Source organism: Grampus griseus (genome assembly GCF_964374135.1).
Source record: "Grampus griseus genome assembly, chromosome: 4".
Taxonomy (NCBI): domain Eukaryota; kingdom Metazoa; phylum Chordata; class Mammalia; order Artiodactyla; family Delphinidae; genus Grampus; species Grampus griseus.
This window is the reverse complement of record NC_138997.1, coordinates 18492799-18519984: the sequence shown is the minus strand read 5'-3', so window position 1 is coordinate 18519984 and position 27186 is coordinate 18492799. Positions and strand designations below refer to the sequence as shown.

The 27186-nt window shown below is 40.9% G+C and overlaps 1 protein-coding gene across 2 annotated transcripts in view; it reads left to right on the top strand.

Annotated features, from left to right (window-relative positions):
* The first annotated feature begins 1050 nt into the window (after positions 1-1050).
* The window catches only part of PPP3CA (protein phosphatase 3 catalytic subunit alpha), a 292969-nt gene continuing 266833 nt past the window's right edge, over positions 1051-27186 (top strand). For both annotated transcript variants that reach the window (XM_082653807.1, XM_082653806.1), the window contains exon 1: positions 1051-1684. In XM_082653807.1, coding sequence (XP_082509933.1) covers positions 1627-1684 — 58 coding nt within the window. In that variant the 5' untranslated portion in view covers positions 1051-1626. The remainder of the gene's footprint in view (positions 1685-27186) is intronic.

Sequence of the window (27186 nt, the reverse complement as noted above, 5' to 3'; positions counted from 1 at the left end):
TATAGCGTCCCGCACTCTCCGCCACGTCCCTGGCCGGAGACACTCGGGAGCGGCTGTTCGTCGGAAGGTGTGGATGCACGGGTGGGAAACATTAATAACCACTACACCACGCCCCACAAAAGCCCCAACAGGAAAACCAGCGTACACCCATCACAGGCAGAGCCCATCTCTCCAAGGTAAGTTGTTTATTCGTCCCCGTTTTGGCGCTTCTCTCTGGACAGCTGAGGCAGCGACAGCAGCTGTGCGGCGGGCCCCGGAGCTCCTCGCGCTCTTCCTTCCTCCGCCCTCTCTCGGTCGCCTCTCACCCCCACCCCCTTCCCTCCTCCCTCCGCCTCCTCCCTTCTTGCCCTCTCGCGGGCCACGCACACACCCGGAGACACCCTCCGCACTTGGCTACTCACACTGCGGCTTAACCCAGCCGACCTGGCACGGTTGCCAGAGCGGCGCGGGGTGTGTGTGCGGGGTCCAGGGAAGGAGGCCAAATGGGGCTGGGGGAGGCATGGTAGAGCCTCTCTCCTTCCAGCCGCGACCCCCTGCCCATTCTCCTTCCCTAATCCTGGGCTGCCAGCAACAGTGACACCTGAGCGGTGACTGGGCGGTGGAGGCAGCAGAAGCGCTCGACTAGCAGCCGCGAGAAAACAGAACGGGGGGCGGAGACGAGGAGGAGGAGCGGGAGGCGGGACCAGAGGGGAGCGCCGCTGGCAGTGAGTGACGCGCACACTAGCCAATGAGCGCCCGCAGCTCCAACGTCGGGGGAGTAGGGGGCGGGCTCCGCGGGGAGGAGGAGGCTGCCGAAGAGCTAGAGGCGGGGGCCGGGAGGAGGAAGGGGAGGAGGCGGAGGCGGGAGCGGTGGCGGCGGTGGCGGCGGCGGCGGCGGCGGCGGCGGTGGCGGAGGGTAGGTTGCGCCAGGGACTGTGTCTGCCGAGCTCCGCGGCTGTGCCTGTGTGAGTGAAGGAGCAGCGCGGGGAGGCAGAGGCGAGCGCGGCCGAGAGCGGCGGCGGGACGTCTCCGGCGGCCGCCTTTCAGCGGCGGTGCTCTGTGTGGGGAAGCAGTGGCAGCGGCAGCAGCGGCAGCAGCGGCAGCGGCGGCAGCAGCAGCAGCAGCAGCAGCGGCGGCCGCCTCTCCGCCGCCGGGGACGCTGAGGCGCGGCTGGTGGCACTGACATCGGCGGCCCTGCCTCTCCTCCCTCGCCCCCGGCCCTCCCCATGTGATCGGTCTTAATCCCGGCAGTGTGCGCGCGTGGGGCTCCATTCCGCGGTGCCCGATCTCCGTGCCGGGGTGGGTGCTCGTGTGTGCGCTTCCCCTCCCCATCCCCCTTCCCCCCAAGAATAAAAGAAGAACCGAGAGGCGTGCTTAGAAAATAAATAAATAACCACCACACACGCGCAGCCCGGAGCAGAGTCGGCGGGGCTGGCGGCGGCGGCGGAGGAGGAGTGAAGGCGGCGGCGGCGAAGGAGGAGGAGGGACGCGCGGAGAAGGCAGTAACTTTCAAGCCAGCTCAGAGCCCAGACCTCCAGCCAAGCGGTTTGCAGCGCGGCGGCGGCGTTGAGTGTCTGGCCCGCCGGTCCGGTCGGGGTGTGCAGTAGGACGGACGAGCAGCGCGTCGCTGTCCCCCGGCGGCCGGAGATGTCCGAGCCCAAGGCAATTGATCCCAAGTTGTCGACGACCGACAGGGTGGTGAAAGGTAAGCGGCGCGCCGCGGTCGCCCGGGTGCACAGTGTGCCGCAGGCGCCGGGCGGCTCACCTCCCCTCCCCCAACCCCGGGTTTTCTCCCGGCTCCAGCCACGGACCTTCTAGGATATTGTGCAACCCTCGAACCCCCTCCCTCGCGCGCCCTTCCCCAGGCTTCCCACCCGGCCCCCCTTGGGGCATTTTTATGTAACGGGGGCGTCAGTTGGCAAATGGCTGAGCCGAGGGGAGGCGGTGGCGGGGTTGGCGGTGGCGGTGGCGGGAGGGGGCGCCCGGGGGGTGGTTGCTGGCAGGGTGTAGCTGCTGTGACAGAAATAGGAAGTGGGTGGCTGCTCGCAGTCTTGCATGGGATCGGGTTTATGGTTTTCTTTTGCAGAGGGAGGGGTGATTTATGGCTTTTCAGAAATTAATATGGCATTTTTATGTGGCCGTGGCTTTCCACCGCCTGCCTCGCTCGGGCAGGGTTCTTTCGGCGCTCCATTGCAGCAATTCCCTCCGCGCCCCCTCCCTCTTCCCTTCCCTCTGAAAGGGCCCGCACAGGACTCGCGAGAGAGCGGGAGAGCGTGGGGGGAGCCCGGCGCTTCCTTCCGCGCGGGGCGGGGGCGGCCGCAGGGAGGGGGTGGCGGAGGGGACGCGCAGGGGGCGTGGGAGGCGGGGAACGACCCGAGAGCCCAGCCGCTGCCGCCCCGGGATTCCCCCGCAGGCCCTGAGAGAGACACGGAAAGCGGTTCCCCAGCCTCCCTCGCCGCCCCCAGCCTGCCCCCGCCGAGCTGTCATTGCTCTTGAAGGGTGCCCTGCTGGAGCACACCTCCCCGGTGGTAACCTCACCCCGCTCACTTCTTCCGTGCCCCTGGCACCCGCTTGTTAACGGGCTATTTGATTCCTGTCATTGGCTCTTCTCCCCCCCGGGATCACAGACTCCTGGCGGCGAGGGCCCTGGGGTTTCTGGCGAAGAGAAGCCGGGATGCGTGGGGTGAGGAAGGGGACAGGTAGTGGTCTCCTCTTTCGCACCGGGGAATCCGCCGACTCCGTTGTATTCCGTGGTGGAGTGGGGGTGGAACCATCCTGTGAATCCTGGAAGGATGAGGCCACAGAGCAGATACACCAGGATTAAGTAGTATCCCTAAATGTAGTATCCCTACGTTCCTGGAGTCAGGACGCGGAGCAGAGTAGGGATGGGCACGGGCTACGCGCAGAGCGGGCCTCTGGAATTGGAAACAGCGCTGGACGGTGTAGAGAGAAAGTGTGTGTGTGTATACGCCTGTGTGTTTTGTGCCGAACAGAGATAGTATCTAATGTGGCCTGAGCATGCAAGTAGAGTGCAAGGCAATGAAGTTGGCAGTTAGGTGAAGTAACCCAGCAGTCTGAAGACCATGCATGATGCATAAGTCCTTATGGGGCTTCGGAACTATTCATTGCTTCACTCAGGTTTGCTCAGTTTTTTTTTAAAGTAATGTGCGTGTGAGTGTGTGTATGTGTGTCTTCTCTCTTCTCTTGTTTTGGTTCTATTAGAATCATTCCTGCTTCAGTGCAGTATTCACAGACCCATCAAAATAAGGAGGTAATATCTCTAAAAAAATGACTTGAAATAGGTCTATTGATGCACAGCTATTCTTTCTGCAGGCATGGATTTTCATGTAAACAGTCAATTCACATTCATTCAGAAGAACTATGTTTTGTGTTAAGGGCCTCTGTTGACATTTTCAAAAATTAAGACCTTTTGCTGAAATATCAGAGAATAACAAATATCTCCCTAAGGTGTGAAGTTTAGGTGTAACGCCAATCTGTATGTTGAGATTACCTTTTTTCAAAACACTTGATGTAAAGCTTACAATTAAAATGATAGCAGTAAATGTGTCAGCAATTAGAAAACACTCATGTGTACACATAAGGTCAGTTCTCTGTTTTAAATCGCAGAGTGTGGCTTCTTAATGTAAATGTAAAATTATCATCAAGTGAAGAATGTGAAAATAATTGTTCATACGTTCTGGCTTGATGTCTTTACCCGTTGATGTGAAAGAGCCCATTGAACAATTCCATGGCTATTTTGTCTTGCCTTTTTACAGTACTGTATTATATACATACTATCATAAATGGCTTTTCATTATACATACACATGACCACCGATAATTCAAAAAAATTTGGTTTACTTATTTTTGCAGAACTGAAATGCAGTTGGATGTAATAGATTCAAAATAGGAAAAGTTAATTTTGCATATATTTTGATAGGGATCTTGATGTGAAATTTTAAATGTGAAATTTTGTTTATAGAAAAGGTTTTATGATGAATCCTGATGTTAAGGTGGATATACTACTGCTATTCCTCTTATGCTTTCTTATAGACTTTATATGGTTGGCTTAAGAGGCATTATTGAAAGTTGGATTTGACATTTTGTCATACATATGATTTTTACCATCATTTGAGATGATAATCTATTTTGATTATCAGTCTTCTATGACATAGCATTTCCACGTGAAAACATATGTGTATGCTTAATGAGTAGGAAGTACATGTTTGCAGAATGGAATACAGGTTACCAAACGATTTTTCACATTTACAAAAATTCAATAAGACATAGTTCACGAAGCCATGAAACCATGACTTTACTCTAAATTTTGTTAGAACTTTTATCTCAGTGGTCTGAGATTGACTCATGTTTTTAAACTGGGCAAGTGAAATTTTTGTGCTCCTTAAGTATTCTTTCACTTTATAAAGTACAGATAACATTGACTCGCAAGTAGAAGTAAGAATTCGGATCATTATTACTGCGGCCATGGCGTTTGTTTACAGTTATCTTCATTAGTGTGATCTGGCTTTTGTTGTATAACAAACTGCTGTTTACACATAAAGCTGTGCTTGTGGTTTTGTTTGTAGTAATGCGATGATGTGACAGCTTTCTTGATTTGTATTTCCAGAATGCAACTTTAGAAAGGTAGGCAGGTTGAGTTTTAGTCTCGACTGACTGTAGTTTTTCAGATTTTCAGCATCTTCTTGAGTGTGTTCACAGACCCTGGTCAGTTTTTAAACCTTAAAAATGGAAGGGCATGGCAGCATTGGAGAGAAAAAGCATTCGTTTAGATAACGTCAGAAAGTTACTTCATCTAGCAAAACTTGGGCTGTTTCATTTTGTCTGTTCTTGCATAAAAACAATGGAAAGAAAAACAATTCAGAGAAAACATCTTGGTAGTGCCATTTGTTGGAAAGCAGAATAGTTTGATCCATTTACTGTTTTATATTTTTAAAAAGAAACATTGTATAATTATAAGGCAAAAGACAGAAGTCAATAAATAGAAGAATAACTATTTCCCCCTCTCCTCCCTTAATACAACCCATAGTCTGGTTTTTTCTCTTAAGTGGTGCTCCACGGGCCTTGTTCCAAACTCTGGCTTCCCTTCATGTCTCCCTGCCTGTTCCTGTCTTTAACTCTTCTTCATGTGGCCCTAACATTCCCTACAGGCTGGGCTGTAGAACTTTGCTTATATGACAGTTAAACACTTGGAGGAAATCGAACTGTATGTGACAAGTCTGCTGCTTTGTTAAATCTCTTGCCCTTTCTTCTCTTCCCATCTCCAGGTATTTTGTAATGGGCCTTTTACCTTAACCCAAATGGTAGAAATTCCAGATACCATGGTAGGTTGTTGAGGGGTCAATTCCTGGGAAGTGTTTTGGGGAATTTCTCAAAAGCTCTAGTTAGGGGACCCTTGTGCTTTATGTCAGATTGCTTTTAACTCTTGGGAATGCAAAAAAAGGAGCTGTCCTTCTGTGTATTGTCAGCTTATATAGTATTTGTGTAGACAAAGTACACATAGAGAAATTCTGGAAAGCTATCTAGGATCTTATAAGCAAGACGATTGTAGCTAAGTAAAATGTTACGTAAATAGGGATTCAAGCCACTAGTGTTTCTAGCTGAATGAGGCTGATAATACTACTTAATTAAAGAAAACAAAAATATGGTACATCAGTGATAACTGTCATGTTTGGATCTTGAAATGGAATATTAAATAACACCATTTCTTTGCAGTGTGTCAAGAAGAGCTCATTGTGAATTTATTTTACTGATGTTTGTTACCATCAGTTGAGCTTTTCCATGTATCTGGTTTTCCATTTGAGTATATTAAAACTGCATTAATTCAGTGTCATTAATTGAAACTTTGACTAAATGTCATTGTTTGGTGGCTGAAGTTTACATCAGCACTGGATGTGAAGAAAGGGGACCGACTGCTAATCTAATTAATACTATAAGCAACACGATTTGGGCATGGTGAATATCCTTCAAAAGAGAACAAATTCTTTTCTAGGACTTAGTGAACGCAAGGAAATTAATGCTGTTAATTGCAAATTAGATTGATCTCTTCCTTAATCCTTTCAGGATTTCCACTATAAAGTAAATATAACACAAGTGCATTGTTTTCAAAACATTCTGTAAACTTAAGGCTTAAGGCAACAGTTGCAGCTGGGATTCAGGGAAATTCCAGTGCCATCAGTTAGAAGAATTAACGTTTAAAAAATAATAGTGTTTTGGGAACTGTGGGAAGAACCTCTGCTTTAAAGAACAATCTAAGACATCCAGTTAAAATGTGAAAAAAGTAACACCTTAGGCTCTAGTTAGAGGTTTACTCTGACATTTGTTTAGATTACTTTCAAAATATGCCTTTTAAGATCTGTTTGTTTCTTTATGATGTGCTTTTATTTGTAATTTTAGAGATATGAAATATGACTGACATAGTATGCGTTTATAGCTTTTATAATTGGCCTCTTCTGCTTTTCCTTATCTTTTTTGTGTCAGCCATGTGTAAAGTTGAAACTAATTATGAAACCAAATAAAGAATCCACTTAGAGTGACCTCATTGGAAAACAGCATTTTTCTAGACATAGTCTCCTTTTAGCAAATCCAGTTAAATGATATGAAAAAATCATTTTGTTAATTTTTTCAGCACCTTTCTAGTGTAGCATTCTCCTGATGTTCAAGAGGAATACAGTGAGATTTTGAGTCCCAGCTTCCTATAATTCCACTGTTACGTGTTAATAACATCACAGGCTACTTGTCCTCTGTGTAAATGGGCAGCAGTTGTACTCGCCACTCACTTGTGAGAACCAGAAGATCATCAAATGGGAGTTGAGAGCCTGGAAGGTTACCCTTGGTCCACTCACCTGGGAATGGCAATTCAGTCACTGCTGACACAGAATTACAAATGACAGCATGTTAATGTGTTTTCAGGGTCACTCAAGAATAGTCAGGACCATTAATATTGAAATTCATGAATGCCTTGGGTCTACAGTGGTAGCTCATGTGACATTTATTTTATGGTTGAAGAAATGGAGCCAGAATAGATAGAATGGTTGGTCACAGGTGGGACTAGAATGGAGGTGAGTGTAAGCAAATTCTTCCCTTTGGCAAAGATGCTCTTCTCTCTTGAGCATCTGTTTGAAACTGTCACTTCTTTTAGTAATATTTAGGATATCACATTTTGTTTTGAAATTTTCTTTATTGAATTACTGGCTATATAAAATAGTTTTATTAGGGGAAGCTTTTATATCTTTATATTTAGCAGAAATTTAAAGTCTGATGGTAAATCTGGTTTGATCTTGGCATGAAGTTTACTAAAGGAAAACTGTTAAACAGTGTTTTCTATTCATATCAATATATACGCAGAAATAGAAATAGCGTACACTCCTGGTAAGGAGTTTTATTTACTTTTATTTTGAAAGGTGTTATTGTAAGACTGTTTGTCTGAACTACAGATAATGGCCCATATTGTTACTCTGGTTTGAGGATTTTGTTAATTTCTAGGGAAAGCTCTAGAAAATAGGAGCCAGTGTTTCTTTTTTTTTTTTGCGGTACGCGGGCCTCTCACTGCTGTGGCCTCTCCCGTTGCGGAGCACAGGCTCGGGACGCACAGGCTCAGCAGCCATGGCTCACCGGCCCAGCCGCTCTGCGGCATGTGAGATCCTCCCGGACCGGGGTGTGAACCCGTGTCCCCTGCATAGGCAGGCGGACTCTCAACCACTGCGCCACCAGGGAAGCCCAGGAGCCAGTGTTTCTTAGGCGATCTACTCCTTTTTTAAAATACAGTCATCAGGTAGGAATGATGTAGACTGAAACAGGGTTTCAGTTTGTAAACTGTCTTTAATATTCTTTGCATTTTGGCATTTTGAACCCATTTTATTTTATAATATTTCCATCTCCTGTATTCATTGATAAGCCATCCATTATATTTCATATAAGAAATCAAATTAAAAATTTCATATTCCTCCACGGTTAGGGATTGTGAATAATGGCTTAAAGCAGGTGGACTATCAACTTGAGGGCTTAAACCTATTGCTGGAATCTCAAATCCATTTCACAAGTGCACATGCAGGTATTTAAAAAAAAAAACAAACTCTGAGGAAGCAGTTATCAGTTATTAAAATGCTATATGTTTTTGGAATTGGATGGATTCCTTTTGAGACCATCATAGAGAGGAATAGAACTTTGTGTTTTTCTTTTTATTTCCCTAGTCTGTGCTTTTGCCTCACAGCAAAATATATTCAACTCTATTTTAAAAGGTGGTCTCTCTGACTTTCTTTGAACTTCCATCCCTTACAGCTGGAAATTCTGCATGTCTCTGCAAAAGAGCAAAACAAACAAGTCAATTACCAAAGATTTAGGTTAACAGCTGCCTCCAGATTATGACATACCACCTTTCAATGTTTGTCAATTTCAGATACTTTCTATAGTTGTGAAACCCGAAGAATGATGGTTGATGTTCAGAGAGAATATTTTATTCATATGGAGCTAAATTTAAAAAAAATTTCCCATCAGCCCCAGGATTCTAAGAGTTAAAGAGTCTCTTTCTACAGTGACTGTATAGCTCCAGTTTTTCTTTTTGGGAGGAGCAGCTACTTCTGATTTAAAATGTTCAGTTGTCTCTGTGTAGTATTGGAATGTTTTGGAAATTTTAGTATGTCAGTGTCTAAACTGTATCTCCCAAGATTGCTGCATTTACTTGGAAGTTACATAAAATAATTTGTTAAAATGTGTATTCAAACTTTTAGTTTGGGAAATACAGTGCCTAGCTAATAGTGCCTAGCTCAATGCCTTGCACTTTGGGCACTGAATAAATTCTTGTTGAATGATTTGGGCAATGCACAATTATCACGTGTCTCCTGAAGCCATAAATGGAGACACATTATATGTTTATTTTGAGTGCGTTATATAAATTTCGATTCTCTGTAGATGGCTCTATATGGTGACTGCCCGGTTAATTGGAATGCTGCCTTCTCCAGCGACATCAGGGAATGGAGTATGAGAAGAAGGCATTACGAAGGTGACACAGATTGAGGGCAGTTTTGTTGTTTGGTCATTTGGACTGGCTTTATGCCAGCTGAGTTTAAAAGGCTAAAATCCTTTTCAACCTAGCATATTAACTTGAACCTGAAAGCTTTCTTTCAGTTTCTGTTGTATTTCTCCTTAGGCCGATCAATTTTTGACGAGTGAGAAAAGATATGTTAATCATTCAGTGTTTGATTTATTGGGTGATTTATATGTTTTAACTATTGTCCAGACTTGGACTTGAAGAGAACAATGACCTGGCAAATCTCATGACGAAAAACAAAACACGAAAAATCGAAACCAAAACAAAGCAAAATTCTCTTCCTTTGTTTACGTCTCAATTCATCATTTTCTGTAAAGCTTTTGTAATCCAGAAATGCAGCCTTCTCCAGCATAAGCTCCTGCCCTTCTCTGCCCCCCCAGTGTCACTGGAGGCTATCTAGTGGGAAGATACAGGGGCCGTGAGAAGTTAAAAAAGGTGGCACCAACTCTGCTGACTCCTTATGTTCTCCTAAGTGGGCTTTAAGCCATCCATTGACATTTGGTTTTAAACATCTTGTGAGCTATGCCATTTTATCAAATTAAATTAAAAGCACAATATATTCTCTTAAAATGACAGAACCTGAGTCAGGGCTTCAAGTTTGTGGTATAATTTTTTTGCTTTTTACAAAGGAATTAAATTTCTTTTTATTATTAAACCTGGCATTGTTGGTCTGCTATGTATATTTAATGTTAATAAATTAAAGTACATGCATACCTTCTCTGTGTGGGTCTGACTATTGGCATGATAACAGTTCTCATCATTTAATTCTCATTATATTACAGCTTTAGTTCAAATGTCACCTCCTCTGGGACCCACATCTCCTGATACCTTCACTCATTGGCGTGAAGGGACACAGTCTCTTCAGTCTCACAGCGGACACCTTGAATAGAGCATGTTGCTGTGATGATCTGTTTACCTGACTGCCTCTCCTCCCCAGAAGTGGAGAGCCCAGAAGACTGGGTGTTGGTTCCACTTATCTTTGTATCTTTAGCCCTAGCACAGGGCCTACCCTAGAACAGGCATTTGATACACGATTGTTAAATAAATGAAATGATAGATAAAGGATAAGAGGGATTTAAAATTTTAAATTATAGGGTTCTTTTCTGTTTTGAAATTTTGTGGATCTTAAATCATGGGTGGCTCACAAACGTGAGGGGTTTCTTGATTTGTAAGTGCCCATCCTGTAGAAGGTGTTTTTCACATGAGTTTTGAAATACTCTGTTTTATAATTGGGGTTGTATGTTTTTTGCCTAATAGCCAGCCTGCAGAAGCATAACTGGCAATAGTGGCTTACCCAGGGAGTGCTTAGTTTTCAGTGAGTCAGTGTCAAAGGGTGTATAGGTCGATTTACTCAAAGTTAGGTGATGCTTTTTTTCCTCAGGAAGATTGGAGATGATCCCAGGCTGTGGGGGTGAGCTATTGTGACAGGCATCTGGGAGGCCCAGAGTCCACTTCACAATCATATTGCTTACCTCGAGAAACGCGCAAATCCAAATGAATAAAGGTTAATACGTGTAGGAACCAAAACAGAGATGTAAAACGTACTGCAGGCCCAAATATGAGGTGTCTGTGTCATAATACTAAAAAGTCTTCAGGCCGGGAGTACAGGCTGCTTGTGAGTCCGCTCTCCTGATGGCATAGCTGCATGGTGAATGCTTTGAGGAAAGCATGGCCCTGGGATCAGGGAGGCAACAGGGAGGCAGCATGGTGAGCTGCCTGCTCTGATGGCTGTCACAGAGGACCACAGATGGATCTGCACGAGCCCAGACTTGGTCATATGGCTCCCCGTTAAAGCAGGCCAGCCGGGGCTTTCCCAGCTCTGGGTTATGAGCCAGGATTTAATGTCTCCCTAGCACAGAAATACATTTCCTTCAAGGAGCTGAAGACTAGGGAAACTATATTCCTACATAAAAATCTCATCATTGTCAACCTTCGCCGATCTGCGTTTAGCAGCCCGGGGGGAATCGCTCTTGTCTTCACCTCTAGTCAGAATTCTACATGAGTGCTGTGTCTCACTGCACGTGCACTTCTAGAAACAGATGTAGAAAATTTGGAATATGTTGGGGGGGAAAAAAAGAGGTCCCCTCCGAGTGACTAAAGGATTTTAAATTGTGACAGGAACTGAGAGATTCTTCAGTCTTAAAAAGAAAAGGTTGAGTGGTGATTAAACTGTAGATTTAACATATTAAAAAGTCTCTTTCTACAGCGGATCACACTCAGATGTTATCCGTCACCACTATCAAGTGGATAAGAGAAAACACTGTTCGGAAGCATTAGGGATTTAGGTGATTTTTTTATTTTTTATTTTTTATAACCAGTCAAGGACATTTAACCCTGGAATGCATTGTGGGGATCTTCTGAATAGAGAGAATACATGATCCTCATTTATTTGGGTGTAAATCTGAGACTAAAATTATGAAAATTTGAAGCTAGAAGAAACCTTGGAAATCTAACTCCTGTCCAGCCTGGAGCCAGTCCTCTGATTGTGAACTGGTGAGAGGGATCGGAGTTTATGTGGGAAACCTTTTATCTCTTACACTTGCTCAAGTCTGACCCTAACCACAATGAACAAATCGGACTCCTAGAATGGGACAGCGCCCCAGAAATCTAGCTCAGGCTATCCCCAGTGTGGAACCCCTGTCCAGACTCGCTGAGGGATAGTTTTCCACTGCCTGTGAACATATCTAGTGAGAAGGAGCTCCCGAATTCTTAAGATCTCCTGCTCTATCCTGGCCATTTCTGCCCGTCAGGATGTTTCCTAATGTTTGACCTCAGTCTGATGCTCTGACATACATGTTTGTTGTTCCTTGCATTGCCCTACAGAGTTCTATGAAATGAACCTTTTCTTTTGCAAGAGAGCTTATTTGATACTAAAAACAGCTTCCCTGTTCTTAACTCTTCTAGCTTTTTCCCACATGTCATGGTTTCTGGGCTTTTCCCCATCCCAGTAGCCTTCTTGGAAAACCACATCAGGTTGTCAGGGTCTCTTGAAACTGGGGAAGTGGGCAAAGGTTCATCTTGGCTTCCTTCCTTCTGTGGAACCTCCAGCACCATGGGCTCGGTTGCTTCACTGTTCTTGTGCTAACCTTTAAACTTCCTGGAACGCAAGTCCTCCACTTGGGGGGCCCAGTCTAGCATCCATCCCATGATGTCCCTTTTCTGGGTGAGGACCCCCAGAGTCGGGATGCTCTTACTTCTCGTGCCCTTCCTACTGAATTTTCCTTCAATTGTATCTTCTCCCAGTCCTGCTGCATCTGCAGCTTTAAGGTATCGAATACCTAATCTGCTGTGTAACTAGGAGCTTTCCAGAAAACCTGGCTAGCAAATGCATTTTACCAGTGACTTCTGTAGGCATTGGTTGTATTTTGCTTGCTTTTATTTGTAATACAAGCGAGTACTAAAGACAGTGTGATAGCCTGACACCACGGTGGTTTAGTGGGGTAATTGAGGACAGGCCAAGTTCCTTGTTTACTTTTCAAATCACACCATGAAGGCGCCTCAGCACCCGACTTGACCAGAGCCCAAACCTGCCTCTTCTGCCTGCTCTAACTTCTGGCACACTCTGTCTTTAATAGTTGTTGATAAACAGCTCCTAAGGCCATTGAAATTGGCTAACCCAGCGAGTCTGATCGTAATTTGATAACTAGTTTAAGTTTCACCGAGGCCTAAAAGAGGCCAGTGGCTTCCAACTGCAGTGTCACAACACAGTTCTGTGTTACACTCAGCTGTGAGGTATTAACAGCTACTGATAACGACATACAGAAGTTTGCAAATGACTTATTTTAAAATATCTATATATAAACTAGGGTGGATTCAAGTTCAGCCTTAAAATGCTACTTTCACTTCATCCTGATGTGTTTCCTCATGCGGGAGAGGATGCGAGCTGCAGCTGTCATGGTGGGTATTTGCATAGCTTGCAGTCCTCTTGATCTTACCGATATGCCTTTAATCACAGTGGAAATCAGACATTCTTGTGAGCTGTGGCAGTGTTTGCCTTCATTTCCGTGAGCATTTTTGAGGATAGTTTATTAGAACCTGGACTCACTCATGCTAGTGTTCTGTGCAAGTGAATGTCATGTCATATGCATCTTGAGAGAAAAAAAAGTCTGAGACTTGAGAGTAGAGAACAGACCTTTGCTAGCCAGATCTGAAGATTGAATAGATCTTGAAACATAGGTAGGCACTTTTGGGGTGATTTCAAAGTTCCTTATGAAACTTTCTCTCCTCGAACATCTCCTAGGGGGTCACACCTGAAATTCCATTGTAAATTACTTATTTAGGATAAGATTGGCCTTCTTGATAGAGGTTTCGAAAGTAACTGATCTTTAAAAAATAATTTAGTGAATTGACTAGTTGTTTTTTTTGTTGTTGTTTTTTTGCCTTTGGGTGGTATTGAATCCAGGAAAAATCCTGTATTTTAGAAGTCTTTTTGTGAGTGAACGTTCATTTCTCTTTAAATCCATATCCCATGCCTCTTGTACCACTCGATTTTCCATACTGCCTCCTTCAAGTATATCATTGTAATATCCCCCAGTTGGTAAATAGATTAAATAATCCATTATCAAGTGTAAAATAGCTGTTAAAAAATATTATTTCCTTCACTTACCACACCATCCATCTCTCCATCCATTCTTCCGTTCTGTCCATGCATGCATGCATCAGAGTTTTAGTGCCCCCTGCTTCCTGGCTCTGTGCTATGTTCTCAGAGCTTACAATAAAGTAGACAGTCTCTGAAGGTTACTGTCCAGTGTGAGGTGCGAAAGCAAATCACAATATAAGTTATAATTACTTTAATAGCAGAAGATGCAGCATGCTGTGGAGTGCGGAAACGGAAGTGACTGTCTTCAGAGACTGTACTTTCATTTTTTGGCAAAAATAAATGGAACCGATATTAATTTTCTCTGTGTGTAGCATGATAGGCACATTGTTAGGATGTGGGCTTATTTTAAAGTGAAGATGGCATAAAAAGTGCTGCAAAAGGAGTGATGAGCATTTAGATCTGAAATTCTGTAGCTATTACAGCTACCTGTGAGCAAAGTATATGCGAGAATCATGGGCTGTTGAAGGTGGAAGTGACTTTTAAAGTCAACTAGTTAGCTATCTTCCAAAAAAGAAAAAAAAGACCTTCCTGTAAAATGGTTAATAACCCCCTACCCCCCCTAATTTCCAGTGATGGGAAGGCAGCATCAGAGTGTGGAAAGAGTACTGGTTTATGGTTTGACAGAACCTGCATTTCAATCCTCCTTTCTCCATGTGCCAGCTGTGTGTTCATGGGGAAGTTATGTAATCATCCCGAACCCAATTTTTCTTAACTGAAAAGTGGAAACAGTAATACTGATTTTGAAGGTGGTGGTAGCCAGGAGAGGAATCGTATGTGAAATGCCTTCCCTACTGCCTGCTCAAAAAGAGCCCTTGGTAGCTGTTAGGTATTGTTATTTTATTGTTGGACAGCTCCCTTGAAAGCGCAGCGTTCTTCTTCTAGAATTAACCTGCATTAAAGCATATACTTTGTCACCTCCTACCCACTGTCAAATCCATTGTAGTTTGGGGGCCTCTACCATTCCTCTGAAACAGTATGGCAAAGGTCACCAATGACTGTCCAGTTGCTGGTCTCTGTGATATTTGACATGGTGGGCCACCTCTTTCTTCCAGAAACATTGTCCTCATTGTCTTTCTTGGATTTCCCCTTTTTCTGACTTGTCAGCTCGTCTTGATTGAATCCTAAATGTTCTTTTATCCCTTTACAAGTTCTTCCAGGCAGTTTCACCTCCTTACACTCATAGGATTTACTTCTGCTTATAGGCTGATGATTAACACATCTGTATCTGCTATCTAGTCTTTTGTCTGGATCTTTCTCTCAAACCGTATATGCAGCAGTTGCTGTGGATGGATATGGTGAAAGTAAAGTGGGGTGTTTGTTCTCCTGTGTTTTCTATCCTGGGCGCAATGTGACTACCATCTGTCCAGTTAATTAAATCTGTCCTTCAGTTGAGATCTTTTAAATACTTCACCCAGTGCAGCAGTATCCTCCCAACATTAGTCTCTTTGTTTTCAAACTTGTCCCCTCTCTAACATTCATTATCATTAGAGTGATCATTTAAAAATGAACATCTGATTCAGCTAATCCCATTTTTGGTGATCTTTTTCTGACTGAATTTTAGGAATTCTTTATATTATAGGATTTGACCCTTATTGCCTGAATATCAAAAATATTTACAGTATATATAGAGTATGTCACATTGTGCTGAACTTACTTTAAGTGTCTTCAGTTTATTACAATATAAGTTCTTGGGAGCAGGGAGAACATTTTTTATTTACATGTGTATTCTGCATGCATGGGGCTATTTGGTCTATATAAAGTTGATGGAACTAAACTGAACAACTTAAAAACCCCAATGATACCTTCTATGGTTTTCTGTTTGTTGTTCCTCTGCATGGAACACTCTTGCTCATTACTGTGTCCTTCTGTGTAAAACTTACTTTGCTGATCCCCTCAGGCATAGCTGCCTGTGCTTCCTCTTGTACTTGGTACACACAGGGTATCACAAACATTTGCAACACAACTTTCTCTTTAACTGTGAAATCTTCCAGGACAAGCCTCTATTCACTTCATCTCCCCAGGCTTAGCATGATGACTGTCACGTAATTAATCTTTGTTTTTATCTCTCCAGCAAACGAATTGACTGGAAAAGCTATATCTGATCATCACGAAAACGTAGTGATAGCAGTACTTGCTTTTTTTCTCCTCCAATATCATACTTTTTATTAACGTAGCCCAGGTTGGATTGCTTTTTCTAGTACGCTTGACTTATGGAATCCCTGACTTCCTTATCCATCTCCCCAGGCATTTTCATGTAAACGTATAAGCCAGGTCTCCTTTACTCTGGATTCTGTAATTATTTTACACACTTCTAAGCACAAGTATTAGCTTGTGCTAATAATATAATATGAGCTTCTAGGCTTTTTAGATCTTTTATTTAAACATATGGATTCTTTTACCTCTTCTTTCTAGTTATTTGCCCCAATTTATGTCCTTAGTAGATTTGCCTAGGCCTTTATTTAAGCTTGGCAACCAAATGAATTTTTGGAGCCAGTCAGTGTGGATGAGTGAGTTCACAAATCTTTATTTTAGGTTCTGCATATATAACATGGGAAAAAATCCCACCTGTGTTAATAAAAAACTTGTGGCTTCTGTTTAAAAAAAGAAAAAAAGGGAGGTGCTTGAGTAATCGTTGTCCTTGACCTTTTCCTTACCTAATTAATGTGTTTTTCTATAGCTGTACTTTAGAATGATAAATTAAAAACAATTTTCCAGTGCCTTTGCCTGCCTTGAGACTTCCTTTAATCTTTTGTCATTTCAGGGAGTGGAAGGAATGAATTTTCCATCGATAATGGTTAGGGAGTTGGTGTGTTTATTAATGGCATATGTCTTGTAATATGTTATTTCACCTGATTATATTTGAAGAGAACACTTGTTAACTTGTCAGCTACTTTGTTTCTCCATAGGATCTCTCTCAAAGTAAATAGATAGTAAAGTGAATACACACACACACACACACACACACACACACACACACACGAGCTTTGTATTCTAAAAATGTTAATAACATTAATGTATATGCCCTGCACATGCATTACCTAGCTCTAGCCTTCTAATCACACTGAGACTAGGGGAGATTCAGTACCCTTCCAAGGTCATGCAAGCGAGTGAGTGGTGGAGCAGGTGTTTGGACTCTAGATCCTGGACTTACCACCATGACACTAAGCTCAAGTATACTCAAGGCCACATTCATTAGTTGGTATCAATGAATTGATAGAAAATAGAGTTTATTAGGGATTTGTTTTTATGTAAAATATTGTTACTGCTGGAAATCACTTTAGTGGAACACCATTAGCCTTTCCTGTGGGAGAAAAATGTAGCTTTCTAATGGGGCAAGTATATCGGCTTCCTTTTTAGAAATATGTAGCTGAGGTTCACAAACAATGGGACTGTTAACCAGGCTTTACTTGGCACCGCTGACCCTATCATTGTGTTATAAGACAAACTAATCTAAAACATAAAAAGAGTGCTAACTGTGAGTTACATAAAGAAGGTATTTTTATTGGACCTTGAGTTTTTCCTCTAGGTTAAAACCATGAAAAAAAAAATCTAGTGCTGGCTGTGGTATCTACTGTTGGCCTTTGTTTTAGAGTCTTTGCTTCTTTATATTCATGTTCATATTTTTGTCACTAAAGCAAATAAAGGAAGCCACACATAGCTAAAGTGAAAGCCACTTCAAGGAGACGTCACATGAAACATTTTGAGGAGGGAGTTATGTGGTTTCATCGTAGCATTTTAGATGCAAATGCGAATCGTTCTGAGATCAGAATTTTTCGTTTACCACTTGTAACCATCCTGTACTATGGCGAATGCTGAGAACTAGCCTAGTTGCACTTTTAAACCAATGTTGTAATTAGTTAAAAGGGTGATGATTCAGATTGAGAATTTTAATGCTTCTCTGAGGCAGGTGATTAGAGAAATTCATTTCTTTGTTCATATGATTGCTAAACACATTTCTGATCGAGCTACACCTGGTTGGACTGACTGTGGGAAGTCTTGCAGGTAAAATTGCTGTAGGTCACAGGCTCAGCTGGAACGAAAGATGGAGCACCCTGCCTTGATGCCCTGAGTGTGAATTCAGGGAGCTCCAATTTCATACTGAGGCCTCTGGCTTTCCCTTGCTTCACGGCTAATACCTTTGTATGTGGGAAATTTTCTTCCCTGCTGGAATCATCTTAGGTTCATATTTTCTTTTCCTCTCCTTTTTTCCCCCTGTGACATTTTTGTGAACCTTGGATTTCAAATATGATTTTTTTTTTTTTGGTGGTTGTTTAAAGGTGTTCATTAACACATAGAAGAAAAAATTGAATAACCTTAATTCTTAGAGCGCAGTACAACTAGGGTATTTCATTGACAGTTCTTGTTTTTTTATTTATAAGTATATATGTATAAATAAATATATATTTCATGGCTTGAAGAAACAGAATATACGTTACAACTTTCCTGCTGTGTGTGTTTATTTTAATCCTTGAGCCAGACCTTGCCTGAAATAAGCTTTACCTTTTAAGGAAATTGATACCATGGTATGATTATGCTTAGTGTTTATTATTGCATGCATAGATAATTTGAATGTTATTAGTAAAAGAAACATATCAGGTAAGTCTGTATTCAGATAGGAATATCTTAAGTAAAATAACCAGTGACTAAGCGTCCCATTCATTCCGTATATGAACAGTATGAAAAATATGTAAGAAACATGCTTGGTTACTTTTTTAAAAAACGTGGCTTTAACTTGTGTCTTAAGAGTGAAATTGTAGAGTAGAAGATTAATAACATAGAGTGCTTCTTTTGAGAGTTCCCCTGCAAAGTACGACTCCTGAACTCATTTTACTATTTGTTCTTTCTTTAACTGAAGAGGGAGGCCAGCATATTTGCAGTACATTCCAGGCTTTAGAGTTTGTACTTATGGAAGAGAGTCATGCCCCTTGGAGTCCCATTTAGTGACAACGTTTGATTAGAATTCAATTGGAATGGATATAAGTGAGATTTGATGTGTCATTTTTTCTACATATTCTTTAAAAAATGGAAACGTGCATAAATCGCTTACTGTATATCCACTATCTAAAATAATTTTTCCCTGTCACTCTTATGCTAAACTGTGTATTGTGAAGTTATGCACTTTTCCTCTGTATAAGGTTTCCAACGGTGAGGTTTTGTGAATGATTGGATTTATTTCTGGAATGATGGAATTGTCTCCAATAATGTATATTTTTAAATGATTATGTAATTATGTTATAGATAATAAAGGTACCATCTGTTCTTATTTGAACTCCTGTCCTGTGAAGAGATGGAACCAGAAGTGATAGTTTGCTTTTGATTATTTGGCATGTATTCAAGATATTACTTTCCTCCTGAACTGCTGTCCCCAGCTGCTATCCAGAGATTTTCATAAATGAAAGTAGTGAGTGTGAGAAAAAGCCATGTTACTTGTAGTCAGGGCAATAGTGTAGCAGCTAGATGTGATGTTTGTCTATAGGTCACCCTTAGTTGATTGACATGCATTGACCCTTGTGTTGTCATGCAAGAAACCTTTTTATGCATTTATCTCAGGATATGGCATTCTGGAGAATTCATTATATGTTACTTGTTGCTATTTATGATGGAATCTGGTCTAGACTGTTAAGAAAGGGATAATAGGATGAAATGGCCGGGTGATGGCAAACCATCTTCAGTCATCATAGACCCACCTGTTTCTATTTTAGAAACACTTTACCATTCTTTTTGCTTCTCTTTAAATTTGACCCATTTGGATTAAAATTAAATTTGTCTTTATGATGTGACCTGCTTAGTGTCAGTTATTTTTTTAAAATGCTGTTTCCTTTAATTCCTGTGGTAAAGCTTATCAGGTGGCTAATGTGAAAACCTACTGAAGAGTCTTCTGGGGATCAGAGAAGTTAAATAATTTGTTCATGGTCACAGAACTAATCAGTGGTGAAGCTGAGATTCAAAAGTAGAACACTTGGGCTTCCCTGGTGGCGCAGTGGTTGAGAGTCCGCCTACCGAGGCAGGGGACACGGGTTCGTGCCCCGGTCCGGGAGGATCCCACATGCCGCAGAGCGGCTGGGCCCGTGAGCCATGGCCGCTGAGCCTGCGCGTCTGGAGCCTGTGCTCTGCAACGGGAGACGCCACAACAGTGAGAGGCCCGCGTACCGCAAAAAAAAAAAAAAAAAAGTAGAACACTTAAGAATTATTTTGAAAAATTTCAGGTATACATAGAGGTTGAGAGAAGACGACCATTAACCCCCATGTACTTAACTCACAGTTAATCATGGAGATATTCTGATTTCACTATATTTGCTTTATATATTCCTTTTTTCTTCTTCTTTAGTGAAGTATGTTAAAGCAGATCTGGGACATCATGTTATCAATTGTCAAATTTTGACTCTGGGGCAAACATTTTATCTCTATACCAAATGGTCTGAGTGTAGGAGAGAATGTCATAACGTAAACACTGAACAAATGGAAGCCATATCTTTCTAGAAAATGAGTTATATATCTGCATTCAGTTTTCTTGATATGGGTAGTCATCATTGCTATTCATTTGTTAATAAAATAGTGATGAAAGAGCTAAAAATTAGTGAGTACTGATTCTGGGCTAGGAACAGCCCCTCATGCTTCATGCGTATTAGCTCATTTAGTTCACAATAACCCCCTGTTATATAATCATTTCTTGTGGGTCAAATTGCTTTTTAAAAATAAGTATGTCTTTATATATATAAAAGTGAAATATTCTACATCACCTTCAACTGTAATATCTTTTCCGCTTCTCGCTTTTAATACTGATTATAGTAATATATGGATGGAGGGATAGAAGGTTGCTGCTCAGAAGTATGGTCCATAGACCAGCAGGGTCAGCTTTGCCTGGGAGCACATTAGAAATACAATCTCAGGCCATAACCTAGGCTTTTTGCATCAATTTGCATTTTGAATAAGATCCTTAAGACTTCTATATGCATATTAAAGTTTGAGAAGCCCTGGATAGCATTTAAACAAGTGCCTCCCAAGCATGGCTGCACATTCAATCACCTGGAAAACTTTGAAACCTACCAGTGCGGCCTCCCCTTGACCAATTAAATTAGACTCTCTAGGTGAGGCCCCAGCATTTGTTTTGTTTTTGTTTTTTTCTAAGTCTCCTGGTGATACTTAAGTTTGGCCAGGCTTTAAAGTGCACTGGTTTAATAGGACTAGAGTATCTTTCCATTCTGTTTTAGCTACGTAACTCTAAACAAAACATTTCATCTTGTAAATCATATATTGAAAATGATGCTATCGATATGAGAATTGAAGATGAAAGAAATGTTTGGCTTACACTGAATCTTTTTGGTGATGTTAATTCATTGATAATTCCGTTGAAAAGAATTCCCTTTTATGCAGGACTGAACTTCCTCACTGTTCTTATTCGTCCTTGGCACTAGGGAATGAAAATGCTGCCAAAATTTATTGTCTTTTTTTTTTTCCCCCATTTTATCCTTCAGGTGAAGAATTAGAGGGAGGCAGGGAGTTGTGAAATACCAAATGGATGAAAACTGGGCTAAAAGTCATTAAATAAATTCATGAGATTACACTGGATAGGAGTCTATTTTAATTTTGCTCTTAAATTTTGTTTCCTGTGTGTACATGGATATTTGCTTTTCTTTAAGTCAGTGACTTCTGTATTCTGTCATTCATCTGCAGTTATTGAGTGCTTAGAAAATGCAGCCAAATGAACAAAGTAGTTGAAGGGAACCGAACAATGCAGAGAAGTGCAGTATTTATGTGCTCCTTACCCTGAGTTGCAGGTGGTGGAGTGGTTTAGAGCCTGGGCTCTGGAGCCAAACTACCTGCATGGAATCCTAGCTCTGCTGCTTATTTGCCGTGTGACCAGGGTCAAGTTAATTATGTGCCTCAGTTTTTTTGTTTATGTTTTTGTTTTAATCTGTAAAACAGGGTAATAATGGCATTTACCTGTAGAATTGTTGTGGTGATTAGATGAGTTAATATATGTGTAAAGCACTTAGAAGAGTGCCTAGCACATAGTAAGTGCTATGTATTTGCTGATAGTATTACGATTATTAAATTTTCCATACCTAGAAGAGAAAAGGTGGCTTATATGTGAAAGTATAGACCCTTACCCTAATGCTTTTAACATGGGAGAGATTCTTCAGGCTAAAACAGGATTTTTGTTTGGGGAAATTGGGTCCCTGATTAGAGCAGGGACACAATATGTAATATGTTCAGACATTTACGTATTCTGACTCCATTTGTTCCTTGATACATTGGGTAAGTGGGTTAATCAATCCAAGCTTGACTGAAGTGGGGGGTCGGTAACACTTATCACATGGATACAATTAACCTTAGTTTGTAGAAGTACTTTATATTCCTCGAATAAGAGGCCTTGAAGAAATTCAAATTTTAGTCTTTAAAATAATTGCTTTCCCAAAAGCCCTGTGGTAGCACGTTTGAATAATTTTAAAGCCATTCGCTAGATTAGTAGCATTTTATAGTTTGGTTTTATTTGAGGAATGGCTTTAGACACAGAGGAAATGTGACAGACAGATTAGGAGGCTCTCATGGCAGGCCTGAGTTATTGGAATATTAGGACCATAAATATGGATACTTCAAGGAACCTGAAGATTACAGTTTAGCCCAGTGCCTTTATTTTACAGATGACAAAATTGTGGCTGAAATGTGAAGGTTTTAATGCTCTAGTGAGAATGCACATTTTATTTTTACTTATTTTTTTATACTTTTCTCATTAATTAAATACATTTTATGCACATAAATGCATATATGTGTCAAGTGTGGCAAAAATAATGTAGTAGCAACACTGAATACTTTCCTATAATACAGTATTTTTTGTGTCCATTTTTATACCTCTTCAAAGTTGTGATATCAACAAAATGTTTTACTTCTTTATCACAGTGATTGCATGCATTTGGAATAAATATGGTATCTATTTTTTATGGGCAATCTTAGGCATGTTTTTGTTGGCACAGAAAAAATCACTATGTGAAGAGAGTGACTATTATTTATTTAACATTTAACCTGAAAATGTTAAAAATGTGTTCAAAAGAGCTCATTTGACAAGGGTTCTGGGTCAGAAGTATTAAAGGACAAATGAAAGAAGGATTTCTTATTCTTAGTCAGGCTTGGGGGAAAGGGCCAACCTTCTGCAGGGGAAATGACTGTAAATGGTCTTCGCAGTTAAGGCACTCTGTTGCAACAGCTGCCTTTCTGATCGACCTGTTTTTTCCCCTTTCTTCACAGTATTACTGCTAAAAACACCTTTCTATTGGCACTTGAACTCTGCCATTTGACTCTTCAACTTTCTCTTGTTTCCTGCATGCAATTAAAATTTCTTGCTCTTATCCTGGCAACTTTGTGCAGTCTTGGTACCAAGCTGCTTGTCTTTGTTTTCGTTTTGTTACTCCCATCTTGGGGGCTTGTTCACTGGTACTCAGCATCCTTGGAAGGGTTCCCACATTTCTTGCCAGATGACAACAACACATGAATCCTACTCCTTTGTTCTTTTGTAGTAAGCTTTTGGGGGAGGAAAATTTAGAGAAAGAAAACCAAAAAAAAGAGAAAAAATGTACTCTCAGCACTGAAGATGGAAATGACAGTTGTGCTCACTGATGGACTTTTTGGTGCTTGTTGACATTTTTAAGCCTTTAGGATAAGGATTGCTTTTCCTTGCCTTAGTGACATAATAGTGTATGCAGAGTAACAGCCAGTACCTATTTACCTGTGAAATGCTGTTGTGTTTGTTTTTTCAAATAAGTGTATATGGTTTCTGGACTATGTCTATTTTTTTTTTTTAAATGTGACTCTGAGTCAGTTGTATCAAAGGACTTGTGTTTCTACTTTTTATTTCTGTTAAAATGCATTAAAAAAAAAAACATGTCTGGACATGCTTGTATCTGTAGAGCTGATGTCCTGGAGCTTGTTTATAAGCATTATCATTGGTAACATATAGGTGAGAAAACTGAATCACAGTTTTGGATCACACAGCTCACTGGTGAACATAGAAGCACAAATTATGTCTACTGTATTGGATAAGAGTCATTTGATAGCAAATACATAAAAACCTTCAAAAATAGCTCTTCTTACAACTGGAAATCCAAGGAATAGATTTGGCTTTAAACGCACATGTAAAGAGGTGTGGTTCTTCCCTCTGTGATGCTTTCCACTTAGTTGGCTTCATAATCATGCAGGCTTTCCATTCCCCTTAAGGTAGACTAGGTCCCTTTCTGCTGGACAAGAAACTTCTCAACCAAAAAGTAAAAAAAAAAAAAAAAGAAAAAAAGAAAAAAAAATCAAATTGGCAGCAAATGAGAATATAATGAAGTGGAAAAAATTATTTTAAAAGCACACACTCATTGGAGAGAATTTCTTCTGAGCTACTGAGGTTCTGAAAGCAAAGAATTCTCTCTCAAAGAGTTTTATCAGATTGAAAAAAGCTGCCTGGCTTACAAAAGGAAGAACAGTTATCTGACCTTCCTTCAGTAATATGTGGCCCCCCAAAAGAATGAGTAACAAATTACATGATCACTTTTAAAAGCTAGTTGGATATGCTATTTTTGAAATGATTAAGATTATGGTCTGACTATTGATTTTCAGCTGTTTGGCATATCTCCAAGGAAAAGCTACAAATGAGTGGAGATGCCACTCACACCCATAAATGTTCACTCACACCCATGAACATCTGTTTAGTGTTCATTAAGTTTCAATAAATTTCTAAACCAGCTACAAATTGTACGAGTCTTACTCAAGAATACACGTTACTTAATTGAAACAAATTATACTCCTTTAAAATATTAAGTCATCAATTTTGAATGGGCAGTAGTAGATTAGATGATAATACAAAATTGACAGTAGTTTTGTAATAGCAGTTTGTTTCTTTCATCTAGGATAGGGTTAAAGGAGAAAAATATTCTCAAATTAGTTGAAAAATTTGAGTTAAGAATTCATTCAAACATATTTAGAGGGGGTTTCAGACAAAAGTATAATGGTATCAATTACTGAATGTGTTTAAACATCCAAGAGATCGTAATAGGCCTATGTTAATACAAAATAAATATCCTACTAAGTGTGGCAAAGTAGATCCAGCAAAAGCTTTTAAGTACAATTGTTTTTATAATATCATATATGTTAAGCAGACTGAGTTGGGTGCACTTAGCCTCTTTATATCAATTTTCTCTTCTCAAATGGAGACATCTACTTCCCTAGAATAATGGTGAAGGATATGTAAGTTACTGTGTGTATCTTACATTTCCTTCACTCAATCCATAGGAGTCAGTGAGTTAGAGGGACAGCAGGCCAAAAAAATTACCAAGAATCATTAAATCTAAGAGCAAGATCAGGAAATAGTACTCTGTCTTACAGAAACTACTAAGAGTTATACACACACCACTTCTAGTATATATATGTGTGTGTGTATATATATATATATATATATATATAATATTAATCTGGAAGTAACCTATCCCAAATTGTGATTAAAATAGTTTACATTTGAAATTAGATATTAACGTTAAGGAGGCACTCCCTATAGGCTACCCTAAAATGTAATCAATTAAAACTAAATTGTTGGGCTTCCCTGGTGGCGCAGTGGTTGGGAGTCCGCCTGCCGATGCAGGGGACGTGGGTTCGCGCCCTGGTCCGGGAGGATCCCACATGCCCGGAGCGGCTGGGCCCGTGAGCCATGGCCGCTGAGCCTGCGCGTCCGGAGCCTGTGCTCCACAACGGGAGAGGCCACAGCGGTGAGAGGCCCGCGTACCGCAAAAAAAAAAACAAAAAAAAAACCCCAAAACTAAACTGTTCACTTAGATGTTATATTGATATTTAAATAGTAGAGGTGCAGAAGGAAGACAATATTTTAGAAACGGATCAGCACATCCACAGAATAGCTTCAGTGGAATATTTTTTAAAAATTCAATGTGTTCCTTAAAAGATGTGTACTTCTAACAGAAAAAGGAAAACGTTTCAGGCTACGAGAGTTTGACCAAAACATGACACAAACACAGCTATTCCCTCATTTTAGAGTTCAACAAGCAATATTCTAATTGGTAATTAAACTATCATTAATTTGTAAATTTGTTGGCCTATCAGACCTGGACACAATGACTGATCCAAGAGTGGGCATATGATCCCATCAGAATCTTTTGAGAGAGATCATATGGATTTCACAAATAGATGAACTTGAAGGAGAAATTCTACTATCTTGATTATGGATTGAATTAGTGGAAATTACATCACGTTACCATGGGAGAAATTGAAGGGTTTCATCAGTGTGTGTGTACATGTGCATATGCCTGTACATGTTGGGAGTGCTGAGATGACAGAGCCCCGAGACCATGTTTAAGGAATAACACATGACTTGATTTTATTTTGCTGAGGACTGTTTGTCCAGCTTTGTCTAGCTGAGTGCAGTCAGATGGGTTATGGAAAATGATTGTGGGAAGTTGGGAATGCGTTTGAGAAAGAGGAGATGAGAGCGGAGGGTAGGGGAAATGCCATGAGGATTGGAACATTGGGGAAAAATATTTAAAGAGAATTTCGAGGATATTTGCTTTGTTGTGTGTGAAATGACTCCCTCCTCTGTCTTCCCAGAACACTTTTGAAAAAAATCACCTTTTTTTGGTTCTTGTGTTTTTGAGATGGTGTTTGTGTTTTTCTCAAATGCCTCATCATCAAAGATTGACTCCTAGTAGAAAAGACTGTGTCATGTAGGTGACATCAGGGACCAAGAAAGCCTACTTACATTCAAGTTACAAGTTTTTAAATACTAATATAAGTATAGCATATATGAGCAAATACTTGCGCCTAGGTTAACTATTGAAGCACCTTTCAGATTTGATTCCTTATCAACATTTGCATTTTCTCCTGTGTTCTCCATTCAGTTATTTGTTCATGACCTCTGGATATTAGAAGTTTTAGAAGATAGGGGCCATTTAAAGTGTGTGGCACCCCTATTGGTAGAATTTGTCACTTAATCCAGTGCCCTATATTCTAACCCTGGAAAAAGATCACCATTTATAAAAGGAGTCTCACTTGATTTTGTCTGATAGACTTAGTGATTCTTTATAATGTAAATGTTGAGAATAAGTGGCAAAAATGTAAAATCACGTTTATTCATTTGATTGCCTATAATGAGATGAATCCAGTGGGGTAATGTATTCTCCCTAGGAAATAACACTGGGTATGTCAGTCTCAGTTATCTCTGATCTGCTTGAAAAGTTTAATAATATTATGAGTAAATCAGAGATTATATGCACATTTCTCTGGCAGATTCATCTAGGTGCCTCCAAATATCCATTCTAACCTTCCATTTTAGTAATAATAAAACTCTGCTTTTTAGCTCAGCACTTTCCTACCCAGTCAGAAAGCCTACATTTCCCAGTTTTCTTTATAGCCAGGTGAGTGCCTGTGACAAGTTCTATTTATTGGGAAAAGGTTGAAGTACTGAGTGTTACTTTGAGACATGTCCTTAAAAAAGAAGGATAATACACTTCTTTTTTTTTTTTTTTTTGCGGTACGCGGACCTCTCACTGTTGTGGCCT